We start from the raw sequence: 26,224 nt of genomic DNA on the forward strand, positions 1-26,224 counted from the left end.
TTGTCAACTTTCACAAGTAAATCTTCCGCTATCCCAAAAGGCATAGTTGTAGACTTATCGGCTAATTGAAGTGTCATTCTTGTATTTTTCATATCCACAATGCCTAACCTCTTGACCATGGATAAAGGAATCAAATTGATACTTGAACCCGTGTCAACCAAACCTCTTCCAATATGAATGTCACCAATAGTAACCGGCAAAGTAACTCTTCCTGGATCTCTTTCCTTCCTTGGTAAAGTACTTTGAATGATGGCACTACATTTAGCATCTAGGACAACCGTTTCGGGCTCAGTGTAACTTCTTTTCTTCGTGAGGATGTCCTTCATAAACTTGGCATATTTTGGCATTTGCTCTAAAGCTTCACCAAAAGGAATATTAATTTGCAATTGCCTAAATATGTCAAGAAAACGAGCATATTGCTTCTCATTATCTTTCTTCGAAGGCGCACGAGGGTAAGGTAGATTACGAACGGGGGGACTCATAACTTTCTTCTTTCCTTCTTTAATCTTTCTCTTTTTCTCTCTATTTTTTTCTTCTTCTTCCTCACTTTTTTCTTCACTCTCATTTTCAACTAAGACTCCCTCATTTTTCTTTGGTTCTACTTCACCTTCCACCTCTTTCTCTTTTTCTATCCTAACTTCCTCCTCCTCAACCTCCTTCTCCACTTCACTTTCAAGCACCCTCCCACTCCTAGTTACAACCGCTTTGCAATGCTCCTTAGGATTGGTTTGAGTGTTTGCCGTGAATGATGGTCCGGTTTGCTTCTCGGCTAATTGTTTTGCAAGTTGGCCGACTTGAGTCTCTAAATTCTTTATTGCCGCTTCATTACTCTTTTGATTCGCCATTGATGCTTGCATGAATTGATTTAGAGTCTCCTCCAACTTTGAAGGCTTGTCTTGAGAAGGTGGTTGTTGTTGATAAGGACTTTGTCTTTGTTGATAATTATCTTGTCTCCACCCTTGGCCATATTGCGGTGCATTAGGCCTTTGTTGGTATCCACCTTGGTTTTGGTAAGGAGCTTGTCTTTGTTGATAGCCTCCTTGATTTTGATTCGCCATGTAATTCACTTCATTCACCGGTGGACAATATCCGGTAGGGTGGTCTCCACTACAAAGCTCACACGAAGCAACTTGTTTGTTCTTGTTAGGATCATTTAATTCCTTGAGTTGTTGAGGTAACCTTGCCATTTGTTTTGTAAGCTCCTCCACTTGTTGAGAAAGAAGCTTATTCTGAGCAAGAATAGCATCATTGGTTCCTAATTCAATAAGTCCCGGTTTCTTTTGAACAACTCCTCGGTTATGTTGCACCTGATGATCATTCCTGGCCATTTTCTCAATTATCTCTATTGCCTCCTCCGCGGTCTTAGCCATTAAGGAACCTCCCGCTGTAGCATCTAAAAGAAGCTTCGGTTGAGGTTGTAAGCCATTACGAAAAATGTGAATCTGGGTAAGTTCATCAAAGCCATGACTCGGACATTTTCTCAACATTGACTTATACCTTTCCCATGCTTCATTAAGAGTTTCATTCACACCTTGAGAGAACACAGAAATTGCTGTTTTTGCTTCAAGCAACCTTGACTGAGGAAAGAACCTATCAAGAAACTTTTCTTCTAACTCATTCCAATTTGTCATGATTTGAGTAGGTTGATCGAGGTACCAATCCTTTGCTTTACCAATCAATGAGTGAGGAAATAGTCTTTTAAACACTTGCTCTTCCTCTCTTTCAGGTGCTCCGACTGCTCCGGCAATTTCATAGAACTTTGTCAAGTGTGTATATGGGTCCTCATGATCAAGCCCTGCAAAGGGACTAGCATAGAGTAGTTGAAGAATACCAGTCTTCATTTCAGAATTTCTTGCATTGTTGTCATTTCTTGCAAACTGGGCTGCTCTTCTTGGACTGTTAGCACATGGTGCTCTAGGAGGTGGTGGTGGTGGTGGGTCCTGGTCTCCATTCCCTGCCATCTCTTCTTCTATAACTTGTGGTGTTGAAGAAGTAGTTGCTTCTTGGGCTAATCTTCGTTCTTTGGCTAGTTTCCTTCTTCTTCTGGTTTTACTGTTCAATCTCCTTGCAGTTCTTTCAATTTCTGGATCAAAAAGAAGCTGATCTGCTGGGACACTCCCACGCATAAACCAGAGCTGAAACACTAACCAAAAAGTGAGCAAAGACTAGGTAATAATAATAATATTTATAATCAAAACACACAAAAACTATTGCTATGCTTATAATATCTTAACGCCAATCCCCGGCAACGGCGCCATTTTGTTAGAAAGTATAAGATAAGTATTTTTAGTATCGTCTCCTCAGGGATTGATGCGATATTATCGCCGTTCTACAGCTTAGTGTATTTTGAGTTAAGGCTCTGGATGTTTTTAGTATCATGAAAGATAAATAGCATTAAAAGAAATTAAAGACAATAAATTCGGGTTTAAAAACGATTTGGTAAAACTGTGTCAAGATTAGTGTTCATTAGTTTGCTTCATATGTACTCCAAAGATTATATATATGAACCTATTCATGATTAATACAACCACGTATCCTCTCGATACTGTTTATCTCTAAAGCAATATCGTGATTATTATCATATTCACCGTCAGATGATCTCTCATGCCGACAATCAACATGATAATCTTAAAAGCTTGATACTTGTGAATATCAACTCACAAATCTATCTCTAGAGTTTGTTTATTGATAGATGAATATCTTTTAGGTCTAGCTTTGAAACATATCTCTCAATAGTGATCCAAAACAACAAATGAAACATAAATAACAAGATATTCACCATGTATTAATCATTAACCAAGTTCATACATAATAGATCAAAGAAAGTACATATTTACAAACTAACTACCTCTAATCTTGACACAAGATGAAACTTAGCCCTCCATATCCATGGAAGCTTCAACAACAAGCAACAATACAAGACCTCCTAGCATAGAAATCCAAAGATGATGAAGAAATATGCTTGAGAAATCTTGAATATGGATGAGTTTTTCTTCTTTCTTCTCTTGCCCTAGAGTGTGTGTTTTGTTGGAATGAAAAAGTGACAAGATAAGATCACAAAAATATCTCCAAGTGCCTAAAAGTAGCCACTTGAAAAAGTACCGCCGCTTAGCGCCAAGGCGGCCGCTAAGCGGTCCTCAAAAAATATCTGGTTCCACGCTGGAGGCCGCTAAGCGGGATTAGGCCGCTTAGCGGAACTTGCTGAGCACAAAATCTTCCCTCGCCACTGGAAAGCGCGCTTAGTGGCCGCTAAGCGGCCCTTGCTGAACCAAAATTCTTCCTTTGGTCTCCAAACTTGCTCCAACATGTCTCAATACCTCCATATACTTCCCAAAGTGCATAAAACCTACAAAAAGCAAAAGAAAAGCTTATAATTAAGAGATTTACTACCAAACTAAATGTTATTTATTTACACTATATCATACCAAAATTAAATGGAAAGAGTGTGAGAAAAGTTATCAAAATACCACAAAAGTTATCAACAAATATTCACATTTTGGATTCTAACATTGTGTCACATGCTTCTTGGTGTGTGTTATGTGAAAACTTTGTGCATGTGATGTGTGCTTAATATCATGGGAGTGGCCAAATTTTAATTGGTTATACAGAGGCTTGTATGATATTTTCATATCATCCACAGATTCAAGCTTGTATGGGATTTCACCCTCATAACCAATGCCAACTCTCTTGTTCCCAGACACAACATATATCATAGAAGCTAGCTGACTTCTGCCAATACTTCTAGATAAGAACTTCCTGAAACTTAAATCATATTCTTTCAGAATATGATTCAGACTGGGAGTGGATTTTTCTGAATCAGAAGGAGATCCAACATTATTGGATAATTTTAAAACTTTTTCTTTTAATTCAGAATTTTCCAACTCAAGCTTCTTAGTTTCAAATTCAAATTGCTTTTTCAGCTTTTTGTATTTGATACTAAGATGAGCTTTTAATTCAAGAAGCTCTGTTAGACTGGAAACTAACTCTTCTCTAGATAGTTCAGAAAATACCTCTTCAGAATCTGATTCTGATGTAGATTCTGATCCATCATCTTCTGTCGCCATCAGCGCAAAGTTTGCCTGCTCTCATTCAGAGTCTGATCCTGATTCTGATTCAGAATCATCCCATGTTGCCATAAGACCTTTCTTCTTATGAAACTTCTTCTTGGGATTCTCCTTCTGAAGTTTTGGACACTCATTCTTGTAATGTCCAGGCTCATTGCACTCATAGCAGACAGCCTTCTTCTTGTCAGATCTTCTGTCACCAGAAGATTCTCCTCGTTCAAATTTCTTTGAACTTCTGAAGCCTCTGAACTTCCTTTGCTTGCTCTTCCAGAGTTGGTTCACCCTTCTGGAAATCATGGACAGTTCATCTTCTTCTTCAGATTCTGATTCTTCAGGATCTTCTTCTCTAGCCTAAAAAGCGTTAGTGCATTTTTTAATATTAGATTTTAATGCAACAGACTTACCTTTCTTCTGAGGCTCGTTTGCGTCCAGCTCAATTTCATGGCTTCTCAAGGCACTGATAAGCTCTTCCAAAGAAACTTCATTCAGATTCTTCGCAATCTTGAATGCAGTCACCATTGGGCCCCATCTTCTGGGTAAGCTTCTGATGATCTTCTTTACATGATCAGCCTTGGTGTAGCCTTTATCCAGAACTCTCAATCCAGCAGTCAGAGTTTGAAATCTTGAAAACATCTTCCCAATGTCTTCATCATCCTCCATCTTGAAGGCTTCATATTTCTGGATTAGAGCAAGAGCTTTGGTCTCCTTGACTTGAGCATTTCCTTCATGAGTCATCTTCAAGGACTCATATATGTCATGGGCCGTTTCCCTGTTAGATATCTTCTCATACTCAGCATGAGAGATAGCATTCAGAAAAACAGTCCTGCATTTGTGATGATTCTTGAAGTCTTTCTTTTGATCATCATTCATTTCGCTTCTCGTGAGCCTTACACCAGTAGCTTTAACAGGATGTTTGTAACCATCCAGTAGAAGATCCCATAGATCAGCATCTAGACCAAGAAAGTAACTTTCCAGTTTATCTTTCCAGTATTCAAAGTTTTCACCATCAAATACTGGTGGTCTAGTATAACCATTGTTACCATTGTATTGCTCAGCAGAGCCAGATGTAGATGCAGCTGGATTTGTTGGAATTTCACCAGCCATCTTTTACTGAAGCGTTTTTCTCTTCCTGAATCTTTTCTAAACACGGTTAAGTGCTTGCACCTTAGAACCGACGCTCTGATACCAATTGAAGGATAGAAAAACACTTAGAAAGGGGGGGGGGGGTTTGAATAAGTGTAGTCTTAAAAAATTGAACGATAAAAATAAATTGCACAGTTATTTTTATCCTGGTTCGTTGTTAACTAAACTACTCCAGTCTACCCCCGCGGAGTGATTTACCTCACCTGAGGATTTAATCCATTAATCGCAACAGATTACAATGGTTTTCCACTTAGTCCGCGACTAAGTCTTCTAGAGTATCCTGATCACAACCTGATCACTCCAGGAACAAATGCTTAGACACAAGCTAAGACTTTCTTAGAGTATCCTGACCACCACGTGATCACTCTAATTACAACTGCTTAGACACAAGCTAAGACTTCCTAGAGTATCCTGATCAACACTTGATCACTCTAGTTACTTACAAATTAATGTAATCAAATAAGAGTTTTACAATGCTTCTTAAAAGCTATAATCACAACAGTGATATTTCTCTTAACGTTTAAGCTTAATCTCACTAATATATTACAACAGCAATGTAGTGAGCTTTGATGAAGATGAAGTTTCTGAGCTTTGAATTTGAACAGCGTTTCAACAAGTTAATTGTTAGCAAATCGTCAATCTTGCTTCTCATCAGAACTTCATATTTATAGGCGTTTGAGAAGATGACCGTTGAACGCATTTAATGCTTTGCGTGTTCCGTACAACTTTGCATTTAATGTTTCACGCTTTTGTCAACTACCTCGAGCCTTGTTCACGCTGTGTCTACTGACGTTGCCTTTAATAGCTTCCAACGTTCCTTTTGTCAGTCAGCGTAGCCTGCCACCTGTACTTTCTTCTGATCTGATGTTTGTGAATATAATATTTGAATATCATCAGAGTCAATCAGCTTGGTGCATAGCATCTTCTTGTCTTCTGACCTTGAAGTGCTTCTGAGCGTGATACCATGAGAACTTCAGTGCTTCTGCTTCTGACCTCAAGTTCTTCTGATGCTTTCATAGACCCATGTTCTGATTCTGCCTTGACCATCTTCTGATGTCTTGCCAGGCCATGTTCTGATGTTGCATGCTGAACCTTCTGAGACAAAGCTTCTGAGCGCTGATTTGTGCATACTCTTTATATATTTCCTGAAAGGGAAATTGCAATGTATTAGAGTACCACATTATCTCACACAAAATTCATATCCTTGTTATCATCAAAACTAAGAATATTGATCAGAACAAATCTTGTTCTAACATACTCAACATTTTATGTTGCAACTAACTTCTTGTTGCCCAGAGGAGCTACTATCATAGCCTGATAGCCAGCCTTTAATTCACTATAATCTTCTCCTTCTCACTCAACCTTAATTTTGGATAGGACCGTCAATTCATCGTTTCCACTGGTTGCATGCTTTTGACATGCCTGATATCTTCGACGGGTTTCAGCTGGTTTATTGAAGCCTCTTTTTCAGCTTTCTTATTCCTTTAATAACACCTTCACTGAGTCTTTGTCGTCGGATTTTTTCCCTTATAGTTGGGAGAAACTTGATACCCCTTAGGTTCCACCCTTTTCTCTTGGGTATCCGCTCCATGAATGATCACATTCCATTTTGGCCTTTTGCCTCCCTTTTGATTCATCGTCTCCACCAATTTTTCTTGTGGGGTGTCCGACGGAGGAAGAAAAGTATTTGGACGAGGTTATTGGAATAATCTTTTGTACTCCTTGTTACGTCGAGAAGTTCCTTCCTTGTCAAAAACGAACCTTGGAACTAGAGATTTCTCTTTCCCGAGAGCCTCTTATTTGGCATTCTCATATCTTTCAGTCGCTTCTTCGTCATACACATTGTTGCATCTTAGGCACAACTTGGCCCTCGATCCTTTCACTCTGCATTTCTCTTGGAAATCAGCCAAGCTCTTATCAGGTTGGGGATACACTACTTGCAGCTTGTTTTTCATCTTCACGTTGGAACCTTCATAACTTCCATTCTGAAATCTTCAGTAACTTCAACCATCATGTAATCCAAAGTCTTTGCAGGCAAAACTTCTTCGACCTTCAAAGGATCCTCGTCAACTTGCATCTTTGGTTTCTCGCCAAATTGAAGCATGCCTTCTTTCAGAGCTTTTTGCACCAAATCCCTGAAAAGGACACATTGATATGTTTTATGACCAAGAAAATTATGAAATTTGAAGAACCCCTTTTATGGCCCAGAAAACTCACTTCCTTCAACCAAAACTCACACTTCGACAATTTCGCGTGCAACTTCTTCCCTTTCAACACCACTCGCAAATGCTCAGCATGTTCCTCTTCCGACTTGGAATAAATCAAAATATCATCAATGAACACCACCACAAACTTATCCAAATAGGAATGGAAGGTCTGATTCATATATTCCATAAAAATTCTTGGAGCATTCAACACACCGAATGGCATCACAGTATACTATGATGACCATACCTCGTTCGGAAAGTTGTCTTTGAAATATCATTTGGCTTAACATGAATCTGATGATAAGCATTAACATCCTTCATTGGCTTTTGGCACTTGGTGTTGATATGACCCTATTCACCATATTTAAAACAAGTCGGACCATCGTCCTTGCAGTCAAGAACACGATGATCGGTTTTACCACATTGGTAACATCTCAACGTCTTATTCTCACACTCATTGAAACGGTGACCTTGTTCACCACACCTATAACACCGGACAGTAGCAGGAGCTCCTCCCCCACTTGGCTTCTTCCCATTAGCAACTTCCTGCTTCCATTTGTCAGTAGGAGCATCATAAGGCTTCTTACAATCATGATGCGATTTTCTCCCCTTCTCGTCCAGACTCTTGTAATAAGCCGAATGAGCAAGGCTGTCCCCTTCATAAATGAGACACATGTTCACCAATTCTGTGAACATACGGATTTGCTGATACCCAATCGCCCATTTAATCTTCGGATGCAGCCCATTCTCAAATTCGATACACTTTGAAAACTCAACGTCTCCTCGCTATAGTGTGGATACAACTTCACAAGCTCCACAAATTTAGCCACAAACTCAGTGACCGTCGAATTCCGTTGTTTCAGCGCAAGGAACTCCATCTCTTTCTTTCCCCAGACATCTTCGGGAAAATACTTTTTTTCAGGAACTCCCTCGTGAACATAGCCCAAGTAATCACTTCACCAATAGCCTTCAATCTTTGAAGAGTGCCAACCCACCAATCATTAACTTCTCCAGCCAGCATATGAGTACCATAAAGTACCTTCTGCGCTGTAGAACAATCCATCACTTGGAAGATCCTCTCCATCTCCTTAAGCCACGCTTGAGCTTCATCTGGATCATACCGACCATAAAAAGTAGGCGGATTCTCCCTCTAGAACTTACTCAAGCTACGCGACTCGTCCATCACTCCAGCATTAGGTTGGTTCTGCATGGCCTGAGCAACAACCTCCAAGGCAGCAACAATTGCATCGTCGTTTCTTCCAGTCATACTCTGTTCACATCAAAATTAACATTAATGTTAGAATTAACTATCAACAATAATCTAACTGTCACATTACAAACTCAATAACCTGGTCGGACGGACCGACCTGCTCTGATACCATTAATGTAACACCCTTCTAACCCACAAGGAATATTCACAATATAATACGAATTAAATCAGTTTAAAACCACCAACAAAGGTGCCACATCGTCATATAAACTTCACAATTAAATGTCCTGCTCCGTAACACGGGTTCTCAAAATCTATTTAAAACTACACTTCATTAACATCATAAAACAAACCATGATATCTCGCAGCGAAATTCATAATTTAAAACATCTTTAATAAACTTTATAAAATATCAATTAAACTTCATAGTTCATGAATCATAACTCAAAACATCATAATCCCATGAAAGGTAATTCATCAAATTCAAATAATAAAAAATAATCATAATAGTTCCAAACACAACGATCCCGACCCCGATGTTACGTATCAGAGTAAGACTACCTTATTCTAAGCAAATGATAAAAAGGACTCCACGAAGCTATCATCTAACTTCAGCGGACTACTCCTGATTACATGCGCGTTACCCACGTGGAGGCAACATTCAAACAGCAAGGGTGAATATTTCATAATCATTATATAATACACAAGGAATATATAGTAGTGGTATGAAATATTCTCCATCATATTTACTCACACATGAACATCATCATCTATTCACAACATCATCACACGATTCAATCATAATCATCACTTAAGTCATTCATATCAGAAATAATCAAACACTGTTCATCCATGCAATGTCACAACAATGCAATGCAACAACAATAGACTCATGTATGTGGTACCAATACTTAACAGATGACTCAATCACCGTTCTCCAAAGATCCCCACCATAGAACCGATTCCCGCTTGGAACCAGAGCACATCACAATATTACATTCTATCCGCACAATGGAATTAAGGACCGTCACTAGACCAAATGTCCTTCAAACATCACTGGACTTTCGTCCTACAAATATGCTATGAATGCATGATGCTCAACGTCACATATTCAGCGACCACGACTAGTCAAAATGGCATCATCATTCATTTATTCATTAGAATCACATCGTTATCTCAAACACACAAAATTTCACAAGCATCCGAGTCAACTCAACACATAATCATCAGTTCTCGTATTATCAACCGTCACAATAACATTCATCACAATCAAGTAGAGAAATACATGAATTCTCAAAATCAAGTTCCGTATAACTTACCCTTTAAACTAACCCAAACGTGCACAGTAAATTCTAGAAAATTCTCAGAAATTAGTATAAAATATAAGCTATCACATTCTGAAAATATTTTTCAAAAATAACAATTTTCGTCCCAGGAACCCGCATTAAGTGCCCCCTATACCGCGCTAAGCGCGTTCCTCTCTGACTCGAATCTCTTTTTATTATCCAAAGCGTGCTACGCGGGCTCCACCGCGCTAAATAGGGTCTGCGATTTCTGTAGAAAACCCCGCACGAGCTGCATCAGACCAGTCCCAAACTTTTGTCCAAAAACTGATTTTAATCATTATTTTCCTGCGATTTTAGATCTATTAACCGAGTCTAATCATGGATTAATTATTCTAATCACAAAAATACAAATATTCATCATACCTCCAACAATCTTCATCAAATCCTATACCCTCAAACCCATAAACATGGTGGATTTAACCCTAGTTCATGTTATCATTCACCAATTTATCCATTAACAACATCACACATCATGATAACCATACAATCCAAATAATTCATCATAGTAGTTCATCAAGATCATCCAATTCATCATAAAATCCCAAACCCAAAACCAACACACAATTATCAATCCTTTAACGCAAATAGAATAATTAGGATAATCCCCTTATCTTAGATTGATAGCTAGCTTGGTTCCCTTATCGAATTCTATGGTTGTTTTTCTTCTCCTCTTCTTGCTCTAGCTCTTTCTTCTTTTCACGTTTCTCCAAAATTCTACGATAATGTGAATTCTCTCCTTTTTCCTCTTTTTACCTAGTTAGTCTTAAGATCCCTATTATGAATATCCTAATATGCCTTTACTAACTCTTCTCATATTATCTCCTTACTTTATTTTATTTAAATAATAATGCTAATTAGAGCTATATTATTTTATTATTCTAACTAACGCCTTAATTCCACTATCCTACACATATATCATCATAAACATCACACGTCACATAAACATCGTGTCTATTCATCGACAAATCACAAAATGACTCAAATAATCACACAAAAACACGAGTTTGTTACCACTTTCATCTCAAAAGATCTTATTATAGCCAAGATAAACATGAAATAAAAAGGAAAGAAAATAAAAATAAAAATAAAATAAATTTGACCCAACAAAATGAAAATACGAACATAAACATCAGGGTAGAATCTCCGCGTCGTCTTACAAGCGAGTGTGTCAGATAGCAGAAACAAACCCTAGAACCAGAATCGACGTTGCAACAAAAATACCAACTGAATCTTCGCTGATCAATTAACCATTTCTCGAATTGTATGAAATTGATCAAACCGTAATCAAATGGGTGCGAGTCGAAAGCTTCAAGGAGAGATAGATCGTGTTCTCAAGAAGGTTCAGGAAGGCGTTGAAGTATTCGACAGTATCTGGAACAAGGTTCCCCAACTCTTTTCGTTTTTCGCCGTTTTGATTATTCCAATTTCTACTTATTCTGAACTAAATAGCGCTTTTCTGCTATTAATCGCTTCTTATTTGGTGTGATAGGTTTACGACACAGACAATGCAAATCAAAAGGAGAAATTCGAGGCGGACCTCAAAAAGGAGATTAAGAAGCTCCAGAGGTATAGAGATCAAATTAAGACTTGGATTCAATCTAGTGAGATCAAGGATAAGAAGGTATTTGCTCATAATTGTTGAATAACGCAATTAAAATGCTGGAATTTTATTTTAATTTATTTTATTTGTACCTTAAGCTGTTTTGAACTTAAAATTAAGTTAATTGAAACTAGTTTGAATGTGAAATTAGTGGATTTTGTTAACTTTATTTTAGTGCTGCTTGATTTGGCTTATGTTGTGTGATGATTTGAATGAGAAATGTTGGAATTTAAATCACAGGCTTTGAGTTTGACATAGCTTTTTATCCTTGATATAGGTTAGTGCGGCATATGAGCAGGCCCTGGTAGATGCTCGGAAGTTAATTGAACGAGAAATGGAAAGATTTAAGATATGTGAGAAGGAAACTAAGACGAAAGCATTTTCGAAAGAAGGACTGGGTCAACAACCGAAGACAGTGAGTCTTTGAACTGGGGAGATGTTACTTTTTTTCCCCTTTCATTTTACCAATTTGCAGTTTTTTTTTTTCCTGGTGTTCAGTGGATATGTTTATGTCAGGATTATGCTGAGGAATTTTAATTTGACTGTTTTCTGATAGGATCCGCGAGAGAAGGCTAAATCAGAGACGAGGGATTGGTTAAACAATGTGGTATGGAATCATTTCCTTTGAATAATTTCCAATTCGGCTTTGTTGTGTTCAGTATGGCTAGTATTTTTAGCTTGTGTACGTATGCTTTTGTGTGCGGAGTGCTTGCTTAGGAAAGTAGTTGGCCTTGTTTACCTTCTATATAGTATTATAATGTTCATTGCAACACGATATAAGTTGTAGTCTAGTTTGAGACTTTTCTACTCTTAACAATGTATAAGTTCACTTGGTTCTTAAGATATGTTTTTTCTTGTACTTATTTTTTTATCAGTTTGAACCTGTTATCACGGCGATTTTTGTTAAGCTGTCTCCTTGATCTTATAATTTTTTATTTGAGATCATATTAACCTGATTCATGTACGTATGTCTTGCTTATCATTTGCCTTATGTTCTTCGTATTGTCTTTTGAATATGTGAGTAGGTTGGAGAGTTAGAATCTCAGATTGATAACTTTGAAGCTGAGCTTGAAGGCCTTACAGTCAAGAAAGGAAAAAACAGGCCTCCTAGATTGGTATGGAGTAAAGGACACACAGTTTGCGAGAATGATGGTTTTTGCCTTTCTCATAGTCATTGACACGTTTTGTTTGTTTCGTAGACGCATCTAGAGACATCAATTACTCGGCACAAGGCTCATATAAAGAAATGTGAATTAGTTTTGAGGCTTCTAGATAATGACGAATTGAGTCCAGAGCAGGTTAATGACGTGAAGGATTTCTTGGACGACTATGTAGAGCGTAATCAGGTTTGTCTTCTAGAAATCATTATGCTCTGAGAAGTTGGAAACTAAGTAAATGTTGATGCATCTGTATGACCTTTATAAATACAGTATTTATTTATCTATTTATGGGAGTCCTTTAGAGTGTATTTGGGGGGAAGATAAAGGAGTGATAACTTTTATATTTTAAGTAAAATCTCAACTGTGCATATCATCATGCAAGCTTTCCAGTATTTCCTTATTCATTTTTATAATTTTCAAAGTTTTGAAATGAAACACTACCCTTAACGGCCTAACCTTCTCTCCAATTTCATCCATCCATATTTCTTTGGGAGGAACTTTCCCCATGCCCCACATTTCTAAAAACCGCGCACACTTTTCCTGAAGTGTACTTCCTGGTGACATATTTTATCCAAAAATATACTTTGGGACTGCACAAAATTTAACTCCGAAGTCATGTTGGAGGGTGGAGATAGTTCCTCTCTATTTCTCTGTCCTCTAAAAAATTTATGACTTGTTTCATACTGATTTTCTATTTCTTTTTCTTATTAATTTTTTCTTTCACAGGAGGATTTTGACGAATTTGATGATGTTGATGAACTATACATTTCATTACCTTTAGATAAGGTTGATACTCTAGAAGATCTTGTTACAATTCCCACAAGTGTTGCAGTTGCAAAGGTATTTGTTTATTCATTGTTGATTGGATGCAAACATGCACAACTTGCACACACAAATGTACCAATCATATGTAGATTTGTGTTATTGGTTTGGCATACATCATTTAATTTTTGCATATTATCATTTTTTTTGCCTTGAATTTTCCGTATTGGATTGTCTATTTTTCTAGACAATCAGTTCATTGCCTTTAGACGAAGGGAAGATTCTAGAAGATCTTACAATTCCCACTGGTCTTGCAAAGGTATTTGTTTATTCATTATTTTTTGGTTGCAAACATGCATAGCTTGCACACAAATACATATCAATCATATGTAGATTTGTGTTATTGGTTTGGCATATATCATTTAATTGACATATTATAATTTTTTCCCTTGAAATTCATATTAGATTGTCTGTTTGTGCTGATATATTATATATCTCTCTATGACATTAAGGTAATCCATGTTTTGAGTTCTTGAGAGTCCCACATTGGATGTTGTATGGCCGGAAAAGTGATTCCAAATGAGCGGTATCCCACACCTTATAAGTCGGTTGAGTTAGGCTCATCCCAAATTCTAAAATAATACTAGAGCCTGTTCAAGATTTGTTGAGCCCCCCATTACATGTTGTATGGCTGGAAACGCATTTACAAATGGGAGGTGTCACACACCTTATAAGTCAGTTTTGTGAAGTGGAGTTGAGTTAGGTTCATCTCAAATTCTAAAATAGTACTGAGCCTATTAATGATTTGCGGGGCTCTATTATTGGGCAACTCAGACCATAATATAGATGTCAGTGTTTTTTAATATCGGCAATGGCGGATATCAGTTGTGGTTTTTGGGCTCGTTGCAATGGTAAATATCGGCCGATATTGTGTGTTTTTTTCTGCCATATTATGCTATGACGGCGCCACAAAGCGGCCAGTGTGTAGTCCTACACTAAAGTTGTGGTATGATCTGATAGTGTTTATAAATGGGAGACATCTTTCACCTTACTAGCCGATTTGTGGGTCGTATAAGGAAATGGGAATGCATTAGTGAGGAAGTTAAAGGATAAGATAGTTAAATCTCGTATTAGGAAATGGGTTCTCTAATAGGCGTATTGGAGAACACATGTAGAAGTGTTGGCAAGGAGGATACCCCAGATGAGGGACAGTCCAATAATTAGAAATAGGGAGATGTTTGGCAAACCTATTGGGTGAACCGTTATGAAGTATTTGGAGTTCAGTGCTTTTTTATTATAATATATATGTTGATTCATGATAAGATATTACAGCCTTGTTTGATCCATCTAGTTATTTCCACCTGGTGGGAAATGGCTTTGGTGGATAGTGTTATTGTTGTTGTATGCTGGGTTTTTTACTCTAGGCCCTTATTTTTGAAATCCCTTTGTTATTCGATTTTTATTTATATTATATTAATTGAATCATTATTTGTAGAAGTGGAAGTCATTATTTATTATGTATTTTTTTCAGGTGGCACCTGGTGTTAGCTTGAAGAGTCCTTTGGCAGTATCGGCATCACAGTCAGCGTCATCGCAAACATCTGTATGTATTTCTTGTTTTTATGACCTGAAAATGTTTCTTGAAGTCTTATGGAAAATTATAATTAAGGATATTTCAGATTTTTTATATGGGATTCTTTCTATTATGTAGTTAATTTTAATCTATGCTCCTGTCAGATATTTTGTTGCATAAATAACATGTAGCTTATCCCCTTTAGTTATATTATGATGGTAATGGTTATTGGTTTGCAATGATGATAAGTAGTGAATTCAAGTCGTTCTTTCTAGTAGGAAGGCTTTTCCTACTTTGCTTCAAGTAGTACTGAAATAGGAGCATGGTTGTGAAACTGGGATGCTTATCACCATGAGTGGTGATAAATAACTTGAGGCGTATAACATGAAAGGTTAATACACCTATGACACACAGAAAACTCTAACAAATTGATATTTTAATCTAATATTTGCAATATCCATCTTACACACGCACTAAATTTAAATGATTTCTGATGGCATATCGAATAATACACATTGAAGATTATTATTATAAATAATGGACTCAAGATTGCAGTCTCACCAAGTGCACTTGGTTGAATTATCATTTACCCGACTATCAGTCAAAGGGAAGAAAAGCTGCATTTTCATTAGTTGCTGTTTAAATAGATGGACATCATTGTTGTTCCCCTTTCTAGGAAACTGATTTTTAATCATTGGAATGCTTCTCTCCAGGAGCAAGCTGACGAGACAGCGTCTCAAGATAGCAATTCTGACATTGTGGCAAAAACTCCACCGCCTAAAAGTAGCGGAATCAGCTCTTCTGCTTCAACACCTACCGGGAACAATGCCACTCCTGCTTTTGCGAATGTTTCAGGTCATAACTTGTCCAGTTCTCCGGCTGCTGTGGTCCTTCCAGTCTCAAATTCTGTTCGAAATGTCTTGGAGAATGCTAATGTAAATCAGTTGGCCTCTACAAAGGAAGAAGATATTAACAGCTTCCCTAGCCGTAGGCCATCTCCTTCGCTTTCTGATGCAGCTCTTGTGCGGGGCAGAAACAGCTTGTCAAATCAAGCAACAGCCAGCATCCCTCTTGGTTCCGGAAACATGGTTTCTGGTAATGGAGCCTTTGGTTCACTCCCTTCAGCCTCAGAAATAACTAAGCGAAACATATTGGTAGCTGATGATAGACTTGGAAGTAGTGGAATGGTGCAACAACCTCTTGTATCACCGCTAAGCAATAGGTTGATCTTGCCTCAGGTTGGGAAGGCTAATGATGGAACTGCCTCTGTTGACTCTAGTACTGTTAATGAAGCTGCAGCTGTATCTGGGAGAGTTTTCTCCCCTTCTGTGGTTCCTGGTATGCAATGGAGGCCTGGAAGTCCTTTTCCGAATCAGAATGATGTGGTAAATTTTTGTCCTTAAACTTTCTTGTTTTTGCTTTAACTAGACATATGAACTTTTACATAGGTACCTACAAAAATTAAATTTTCTATTGTTTCAACAAATTTAAGCTTTCATTTGCCTTTGTTAAAGTATAAAATGTATTTTACGGTATTCAATATGATATATAAATGCATTGATGGGTTTGAATGCTAATCAGACCACTACAAATAGTTTGGAAAGTAATTTATTTTTTAGGTTGAATGAAAGTATCATCCTATGTATTTCATTATCAATGTAAAGTTAATTCCATTGAAGGGATTTGTTCATTTTGAAATTCAGGGGCAGCTTCGTGGAAGAACTGAAATAGCTCCTGATCAAAGGGAAAAGTTTTTGCAGAAGTTTCAGCAAGTGCAACAACAAGGGCCCAGTACCCTTCTTAATATGCCTTCCCTTGTTGCAGGAAATCATAAGCAGTTTTCTTCCCAACAACAAAGTCCACTTTTGCAGCAGGTACTCTTTGCTTACTTGTTCTTGTACAGTTTTTCTTCTATTTGAAATTCCATTATGGCCAAAATGCATCTATGTGCCCATCATGCTCTTTCTCTCCTCTGTTTCTTCAAAATAAATATTTTATCCCTGTTCCTAACTATATCTTAAAAAATTTTGGTTAAGGCGTTGGCTTGTATCTTGAGTTATCTGGCCAATATATGCAATCACATTTCCTTTTGATATTGGTATAGTTCAATAGTTTTTGGCGTTACTGTTGTGGTTTTGGCGTTGGCTTGTATCTTTGAGTTAACTGCATGATAAATATTGCCACCTCCGTCCCAAAATATCATTAATGTTGCATTGTAAATGTAAAGTGACTTATAACTTGGGACAATTTTCTTTCCAAAGTGTCTTATAATTTGGGACGGAGGGAGTAGTATATGGTATTGAGGTTCTCAAACATACCAAGGCTTTAAACCTTAAAGTTTTTACACTTCAGGACCCTTCTTCATTATCGTTCCATTTTCCTTTCTATATAAATTTAACCTTTCTAATTAATAGCTTTCTTTTCTTTGAAATGTTAATATACAACTCTATCTCATTACCTAAGAAATACAGGTACATGTTCCTATTCATTTCTGACGCTAGAAAATCATATTTGATGGCATATATCATATACTCTGTTAACTTGGTTCTAATAAGATTTTAGTTGGTTATTTTTTGTTAGAGTAATTACTGATTTGTTAGCAAGTTAAATCACAAAGTTAATAAATAAATACAGCCAATGTGCTGTATATCAGTAATGAGAAACAAACAATCCGGAATTTTATTTTGTCTCTTAAATATAGGTAATTGATCCCTAAATTGATGTTAAATCTAGGTGTTTCAGTCATTTGAATTTGTTAATTGGTCCCTAAGTGAAAAACACGGTCATCATCAATGACACTTCAGCAAAATTTCAACTGGGATCAATTTGAAAATTATTTGAATTTGTTAATTGGTCCCTAAGTGAAAAACACGGTCATCAATGACACTTCAGCAAAAATTCAACTGGGATCAATTTGAAATTTATTTGAAATTATAGCGTGTCAAATTGAAAGGATTCGGAATTACTGGGGATCACAATTCCAGTGACTCCTATTTGCTGTGACCAATTGCATGATTAAGTGTAAATTATTTCAATATTTTGTTTGACATGCCACAATATGTGCAGTTCAACTCTCAAGGCTCATCCGTTTCTTCACAATCTAGTATGGGACTTGGAGCCCAATCCCCGAATCTCGGTGGTATTTCTTCTGTCTCGCTACAGCAGCCCAACTCCTTACATTCCCCGTCTAGTCAACAAGCAATTCCAGGTGCTGCTAAAGATGCAGGTATCTTTTGCTTTGCTCTAATATATCCTAGATCATGTTTTTCTTTATAACTTTTCCTCTTTGGACCGTTTTTTTTCCTTTTCACATTTTGAAAAGGCCATGGCTAGAGTAGTATGGTTTTGTCTAGGCAGTTCCCAACTCTCCACACCTACATTATTCTGCTCTAATTGTTTAGCAAGCTGTACATAATAATTTTTTTCTCCCTGTATTTCCTTTGTTTTCCAGAAAGAGAATATTATGAAAAGGAATATTAGAATATATATCATGCCGAGAAATCAAGTGATGTTTTTGTGAAAAAATCTCACTGTTCCTTCATGGTACTTTGTGTTTAAGGAGTCTCTATTTTGACTTCCCCACTAAATGAATAAATAAATACCCGAAATGTCAATATCATGTCATGAAGTGATTGTTTTCTATGAAGTCATTGAGGTCCATTAAGTCAATCGTTTTCTATGAAGTCATTGAGGTCCAGTAAGTCAATCAGGAATAAAATTTCTCGTAGTTGGTCTGAGTCAAGTTTAAAAATGACTTCAATGATAATTGAATCATCTGAAGTTCAATATGTGAACAATACATCTCTCACAAGAGTACAATAATTGTTTATATTTTTAATCTAAGATTGGCATTATTACGAGATGGGTTATATTTCAAGTTTTGAACTGTGCAGATAAAATTGAAGAACAACAACATCAGAGTTTTCCTGACGAGACAACAACTGAATCTACTAGCACAGGGATTGGCAAGAATCTCATAGTTGAAGATGATTTGAAATCAGCATATGCTGTAGAGTCACCTGTATGCCGATTAACTTGTGATCTCTTTATATTTTAAGATCTATCTTATCCACTTCATAACTTGCAGAAGCACATATTAATGTTTATTTCAAAGAATGTCTGTATACTATTTTTTTTTTTAAATGCTTTAAGGAAATATAGAGCATATGCATTTGTAGAAGTTTTCTATCCCCCCCCCCCCCCCCCCCCCCCCCCCTCTTGTTTTGGTTTTAGTGATGAACAAATTTAGCATTTAGTATATATGAAAACCAGATGACCAACTGTATATTAGTCCATATTTTAAGCTGGCGAGAGGCATGTGGCTATGGGATGTCAAATGTCTTAGACTTTCCTGATTTGCAGATAGAAAAATATGCATTTTGTTTGATCTGTGTGCACATGTGAATTCTGTTGATGATATTGATTGACTATTTGTTGTTTATGCTACAGGTAGGTGTATCTGCCTCTCTTCCTGAAGCTGCTCAAATTTCCAGAGATATTGATTTGTCTCCTGGTCAACCTTTACAATCAAATCAATCTGCTGGCCACCTTGGTGTCATTGGAAGAAGAAATGGTGTTGACCTTGGAGCCATTGGTGATAGCTTTAGTGCATCAAGTGTTACTTCTGGTGGAGTGCGCGATCAACTGTATAATTTACAAATGCTTGAGGCTGCACATTTTAAAGTTCCTCTAGCTAAAGACTCAGAACGTCCTAGAACCTATACTCCTGTATGGATTTTGGTTTATTTATTAAATAATTTATTATATGGTTGCCCATACCATTAATTTTAATTTCCTTTTTGTTGTGGTTGTGTAGAGGCATCCAGCAATTACACCTCCTAGCTATCCACAAGTACAAGCGCCTATAGTTAACAACCCTGCCTTTTGGGAGAGATTAGGTCTTGAGGCATATGGCACTGACACCCTGTTCTTTGCATTTTATTATCAACAGGTACCTGAACGTGCTATGTGATTAATATTATTATTGTTGTTCAGTCATGTGTACTACCTATATCCATTTTTTTCTGTAGAACACATACCAACAATATTTGGCTGCAAAGGAGCTAAAGAAGCAGTCTTGGAGATACCACCGAAAGTATAATACATGGTTTCAGCGGCATGAAGAGCCCAAAGTTGCTACAGATGATTTTGAGCAGGGAACATATGTGTACTTTGATTTTCATATTGCAAATGATGACCTGCAACATGGATGGTATGTTGAGTAAACATTGTTATTTTTATTTTCAGCATAATTTTAGCGTGTATTTAATAAGATACTTTGCTGATTTTACACTTTTTCCCTTAGCTTTTCTATAACTTGGTGTGATGATTCAGGTGTCAAAGAATCAAGACTGAATTTACTTTCGAGTATAATTATCTTGAAGACGAGCTTCTTGTATAGACGACCCAATATGGTAACAATGTGTCTTCTTGGTTGTTGTATTTCTGTGTAAGTTTTAATGAATATTTTTCTACCAGATTGACAAGTTATTTTTATCTTCCAAGTCTTGTCGAATAAGATGAAATGATACGCATAGGAGAAAAACATTTTATAACTGAACACTAGTTAGAACAAGTTTTGGGAAAAAAGTTTGGAAGTTGTCTAGTATAAAATGTTATTTTCTTCAATTCCGATGATTTTATGTAGTTTGTATTTTTTGTCATTTTATAGATCTTAGCTCTTCAGTTTAATTTTAAAACCGGCAGTAACTAGTATAGTCCAGTAAATGAATGGATTTTTTCCATGTTGGTGTTAGACACCAGGACACTTTGGGGGGATGTTTTTGCCACATAGGAAATGATACTTTGAGAACACATTCTGCTTATTCGTATATGAACTGGTTTGGTATCACTTATTAGAAATGATTTATGGTAATTTACAAAAAAAAGAGAGATGATTCAGGTTAAGGCATTTACAGCGCCATTTGATCCATTTATCTGGTTCCACTATGTGGACAAGAGGGTGTGGTTATTGAAAGTGACGATCCTAGTTGTAATTGAAGGGTTATAACTTGTATAGCTTGATTTGTATTGTTGAAGCATATTTCTTCATTTGTTGTTTCTGTGTAAATTTGAAGTCTACAATTATATTTATTTGGACGAATGTCAAACATTCAAAGAGTCCCAAAGTATAACTGATTTTCCATTAGTCATACATTTAGTCTTATATTTATTTGGAGGAATGTCAAACATTCAAAAAGTCCAAAAGTATAACTGATTTCCCATTTGTCATACATTTAGTCTATAAGATGCTTTTCAAAAACTGAGGCAAATAAATTGTTTCTTTTAAGAGATAACTCCAAGTGATCTTCTGTGTCTGAATGGCTCATTCTGGGACTTCCAAGCCACACTGTTTGCCAGTGTCATACTATTTAATTTAATTGATAGAAGTCTTTTCTTATCACAAGCATTAGTGATGTGCTTGACAAAAACTCTGATGGTTTTTAATCATAGTCACTCATGTCTTTGCAGGTATTGCGAAATTTGTTTGGATTAAATGATAATTGTACAAGCAGGGCTTGTTAGGCTTTGCTGGGACTCTTGATACTTGAATTTTCTGTGTTAATTGTCCTAGGTTGGTAATTTCTATGTCAAAGGATTTAAACTATGGATGAATTTCCTCTTGACCTGTTCCTGTTTGAGCACGGGTGGGTTGGCCCAATCATCTTGTTTAGGAACATAAGTAGGAAACAACATAAGATCCTGAAGGTGTACTTGTATAGTATGTAACAAGATTTCTTGATATTTATGTTTTGATTAGATTAAATGTTTCATGTGCTTTGATTAAGGCTTTTTGCACCTTATAGACAAATGTTTATATTGTGTTTCTTTAATGTCGATTGATTCTAGTGTTAGTTTTAACAATGCATACACCTGAAGAAAAGAACGCCTGGCTCAAATGCGAAGTTGTAGGCAGTTAGTTCCTAGTAATACATCAGTTTCTAGTAATACTTGTAGCCATGTATGTGCTGTTTTAGTTCCTTTGGGGGTTTAGTTCTAGGCAGGTATGTGCTGTTTTAGTTCCATTGGGGGTTTAGTTCTAGGCAGTAAGTTCTTGCCACCAAAACTTCGTGACTGATACTTGATAGAGCAGCTTACCTAAAACGTGATTTATTAGTGATACTCCTGTCATAGAACAATGATGAGTGCTTCACCTGTTTCAACTCTTTAGAGCATTCACAATTTTTGGTGTTTCACCTAATAAGTACCTAACTAATTAGAAATCCTCATTGTTAATCAAATAATCTGAGTGCTTATAGAGTGTATGATGACAACGGATTGAATCACTCCACTTTTTTACTCCATTTTTTTTGGCAAATCCTGCTTAATCAAAATTTATTAAAACAAATAATTTTGGTGAAATATAATTATAAAGTTATTTGTGAAACTCATAGTAACTCTTGTGAAATTTTTTTTTTATTTAAAAAAAACAAAAAAAACTTAAATTTCAAAAAAATTACACAGATATCCATGTTTGGGGGAGTCCTAAGTGTTGGAGCCATGGGGGATGGCGCCAATGTGTAAACATTTAAGCATATGCAGATATCCATGTTTGGGGGAGTCCTCCTAAGTGTAGGAGCCATGGGGGATGGCGCCAATGTGTAAACATTTAAGCATATGCGTTGTACTCATGTATAAATTTTGTGCATAGGAGTCATATGGGGTGGCTCATTTATTCACCATTATTCACACATTTTTTCACGTTCTCTCTCATTTCTTCTTCATGGCATCTAATCCTATTTTTAAGAGGCATGGTCATATTTGTTTCTCTGCTGGTAAACTCCCGATTAAGATAAAATTTTGGAACATCCATTTCATGGATAATCTCAAGAGGTCTTTGGTGCGCTGGTTAGACGGGGAGTTCAAAGATGGTGAAAGCATAAGAAAAATTCAAGGGCTTAGAACGACCACCTCAATTGTTACGGGTGAGAACCAGAACATTGGTAGGATGAAGGCAAAAATGACAATGATGTCTATGCCATGATGCATGGATCAAATGACATTGTTTTGATGGATGTGATATCTTAGATATGTTGTCGCCTTAAATGATTTTATGTTTTGTCTATGTTGTTGTTTCAGTCTTGTTTGCGTTTGTTTAGTTGTAAGAAATATGTTTAATGAATAAATAAAGTTCAGTTGATTTCTAAAAACATATTACAAAGAGTGCATACAATTATTGGGTGATGGAGGTTATTTCACGATTAGGACAATTATTTCGATTGGGTTCGACCTGACGATAATATGCTATGCTTCCTTTTCATTTTTTCAGCCGCATCCATTTCGGTTCTAATACGCTTGCTGTTAAGGCGTCTCCTTTTCTTCCTTCACATCCACTCATTGCGCCAAACTACTTCCTATTCATATACAGACAAGTAATCCTCTTTTGCTATCACTGAAAGTTACCATATCATTTTTGGGCAAAAGCTATGAATATTGCTTGTTATATCGATAATATAGTTACCTTAATGACTGGAACAACAAATACTCTATATGAGTTATGGAAAGGAAGGAAACATACAGTTAAATACTTTCATGTTTTTGGAAGTAAGTGCTACACCTTGGCTGATTCTGAACAAAGAAGAAAAATGGACCCCAAGAGTGACGAAGGGATATTTCTTGGCTACTCTACAAATAACAGAGCTTATAGAGTTTTTAATACTATAACTCAGGTTACGATGGAGTCTATAAATGTTGTGGTTGATGGCTCAAGCACACACATTAATCATAATGTTAAAGACAATGTTGGAGTATCCTTCTAGATGGACGATGAGTCAGAAAGTGTGGAAGAAGATGACACCAACGCTGAGACTACTGATGCTAAACTTGAGGACACTCAAGTCAATAAGGATCCTTTAATCAGAATTTAGAAAGATCATCCTAAAGAACTTATTATAGGAAATATTAACCAAGGGATTACTACTAAATCAAGGGATGTTATTTCTAACTCTTGCTTTGTTTCTAAGATTGAACCCAAGAATTTAAAGGAAGTTCTAACTGATGAATTCTGGATCAATGCCATGCAAGAAGAACTTAGTCAGTTTAAGAGGAATGAAGTTTGGGACTTAGTTCTTAGGCCTAGTGGAACTAATGTCATTGGTACAACGTGGGTGTACAAGAACAAATCCGATGAAAGTGGAGTTGTCACCATAAATAAGGCTAGACTCGTGGCACAAGGCTACACTCAGATTGAAGGAATAGATTTTGATGAGACTTTTGCTCCAATTGCTAGACTTGAATCCATCAGACTTTTGTTAGGAGTGGCTTGTTTATTAAAGTTTAAACTGTTTCAAATGGATGCGAAAAGTGCCTTTTTAAATGGGTACTTACATGAAGAGATTTATATTGAACAACCAAAGGGATTCATTGATACTACTTATCCAGATCATGTGTTTAAGTTAAAAAAAGCTCTCTATGGTTTGAAGCAAGCTCCTAGAGCTTCGTATGAGGGGTTGGCATAATTTCTTGTCAACATTTGCTACAGGAAAAGAGGAATAAACAAGACCTTATTTGTTAAGAAGAAGGATGAAAAACTTATGATTGCTCAAATATATATTTATGACATTTTGTTTGGAGGAATGTCAGACTAGGTGGTGGAACATTTTATCAAACAAATACAATCAGAATTTGAGATAAGTCTTGTTGGGGAATTGGCATATTTTCTTGGACTTCAAGTGAAACAAATGGATGACTCTAATTTCATTTGTAAAAGTAAGTATGCCAAGAATATAGTAAATAAGCTTGGTATGGGAAATACAAGTCACAAGAGGAAACTTGCTCCTACTCATTTGAAATTATCAAAGGATGAAAACGGTATTATTGTTGACCAAAACTTATACAGAAGTATGAGTTTGTTGTACCTTACAACTAGCAGACCTGATATCACATTTGTTGTGGGTGTGTGTACAAGATATCAAGCTGAGCAAAAAACAAGTCACATCAATCAAGTAAAAAGGATTTTTTAAGTACATCAATGGTACTAAAGACTATGATATGTTATACTCTCATGGTTCAAGATCCATGCTGGTAGGGTAATGTAATGTTGAGTAGGTTGGTAGTGCTGATGATAGAAAAATCACTTCTGATGGGTGTTTCTTCTTTGGAAATAATTTGATTGCCTGGTTTAGTAAGAAGAAGAACCGTGTTTCTTTGTCTACTGTTGAAGCTCAGAATATTGAAATCGGTAGTAGCTCTTCACAACTGATGTGAATGAAACAAATGTTGAAGGAATATAATGTCAAGCAAGATGTCATGATATTATACTGTGATAATCTGAGTGCTATCAGTATTTCAAAGAATCCTATTAAATACAGCAAAACCAAGCATATTGGCATTCATCATCATTTTACTAGAGATCTTGTTGAAGATATGGTGATTACTCTAGGGCATATAACCATTGAGAAACTGGCTGATATTTTCACCAAAGCTTTGGATGAAAATCAGTTTGAAAAGCTTAGAGGTGAGCTAGGCATATGCATTATTGAAGAGTTATAGAAATTACATATATGGAGGAGTGCATTTGATAATACACCTTTCCTCTATTTTCGGGTTCTTGAGAAGCCTAAGCAAGTTGCTATTGTTAAAGGATGGAACAAAAGGTCTCTGCAAGATAGAAAAGCTGGTGACAACAACAAGGAGTGTAGAAAGGTCTTTGATAGGGGCATGGGGTGGCAAACCCCCTGAATGTGGTTAAATTTTGTGTGTTTTCATCTGAAGTTTGTGTGTTTCCATTAATATTTTGTGCTTCCATATGTGTTTATTGCTTGTGTGCAATATGTGTGCTTCTATTTGTGTTTACATTTACTTTATTTTTTTTCTTCAATTTTTGGCTTAAAAGGAGGACTAAAGTGTTAGTGCATGTTGTTTGTCCTGATGTTATGACACATGTCTTGACATGTTGATTATCATGCTGGTAGGACTAGGCTACTGCTAAGGGGAGAGTAATTATTATGGTAGCTTATTGTATGCAACTATTTAAGGGGAGCATGATAGTCTATCATGCTTGTGCTGCTACTGTGACGTGTTTTGGAAAATCCTGACGTGAGTCTTATTTATCTTTTATTGCATGTGCCTCTGATGTATGAACTTGGGTAGTTCATGGTTTGGATTTTCTTGCGATTTGGGTTTACCCCTTGAGGGGGAGAAATGGTTCTGTGTGAAAT

The 26,224-nt window shown here is 36.6% G+C and overlaps 2 protein-coding genes across 4 annotated transcripts; one reads left to right on the forward strand and one right to left on the reverse strand.

Moving 5' to 3' along the window:
• Window positions 1-7,765: 7,765 nt before the first annotated feature.
• LOC131614612 (uncharacterized) lies at window positions 7,766-8,681 on the reverse strand. The gene is made up of 3 exons (XM_058886176.1): window positions 8,576-8,681; window positions 8,370-8,524; window positions 7,766-8,200 (listed from the first exon to the last, which is right to left on the reverse strand). Exons 1-3 carry the CDS (start codon window positions 8,679-8,681, stop codon window positions 7,766-7,768), a joined length of 696 nt encoding a protein of 231 aa, XP_058742159.1.
• A 2,404-nt stretch (window positions 8,682-11,085) lies between these two features.
• LOC131609915 (uncharacterized) lies at window positions 11,086-21,852 on the forward strand. 3 transcript variants are annotated; one of them, XM_058881743.1, is made up of 18 exons: window positions 11,086-11,351; window positions 11,460-11,591; window positions 11,848-11,985; window positions 12,127-12,177; window positions 12,596-12,685; window positions 12,770-12,916; window positions 13,457-13,570; window positions 13,740-13,811; window positions 15,024-15,095; window positions 15,779-16,450; window positions 16,769-16,939; window positions 18,132-18,291; window positions 18,959-19,086; window positions 19,515-19,793; window positions 19,882-20,016; window positions 20,096-20,277; window positions 20,400-20,514; window positions 21,537-21,852. In XM_058881743.1, exons 1-17 carry the CDS (start codon window positions 11,259-11,261, stop codon window positions 20,464-20,466), a joined length of 2,703 nt encoding a protein of 900 aa, XP_058737726.1. In that variant the 5' UTR covers window positions 11,086-11,258; the 3' UTR covers window positions 20,467-20,514; window positions 21,537-21,852. The 3 variants fall into 3 exon arrangements, with proteins under 3 accessions (XP_058737726.1, XP_058737727.1, XP_058737728.1); XM_058881744.1 differs by having other exon boundaries at window positions 20,400-20,479; XM_058881745.1 differs by lacking the exon at window positions 13,740-13,811.
• The last annotated feature ends 4,372 nt before the right edge of the window (window positions 21,853-26,224 follow it).

This window comes from Vicia villosa, linkage group LG6 (genome assembly GCF_029867415.1).
Source record: "Vicia villosa cultivar HV-30 ecotype Madison, WI linkage group LG6, Vvil1.0, whole genome shotgun sequence".
NCBI lineage: Eukaryota > Viridiplantae > Streptophyta > Magnoliopsida > Fabales > Fabaceae > Vicia > Vicia villosa.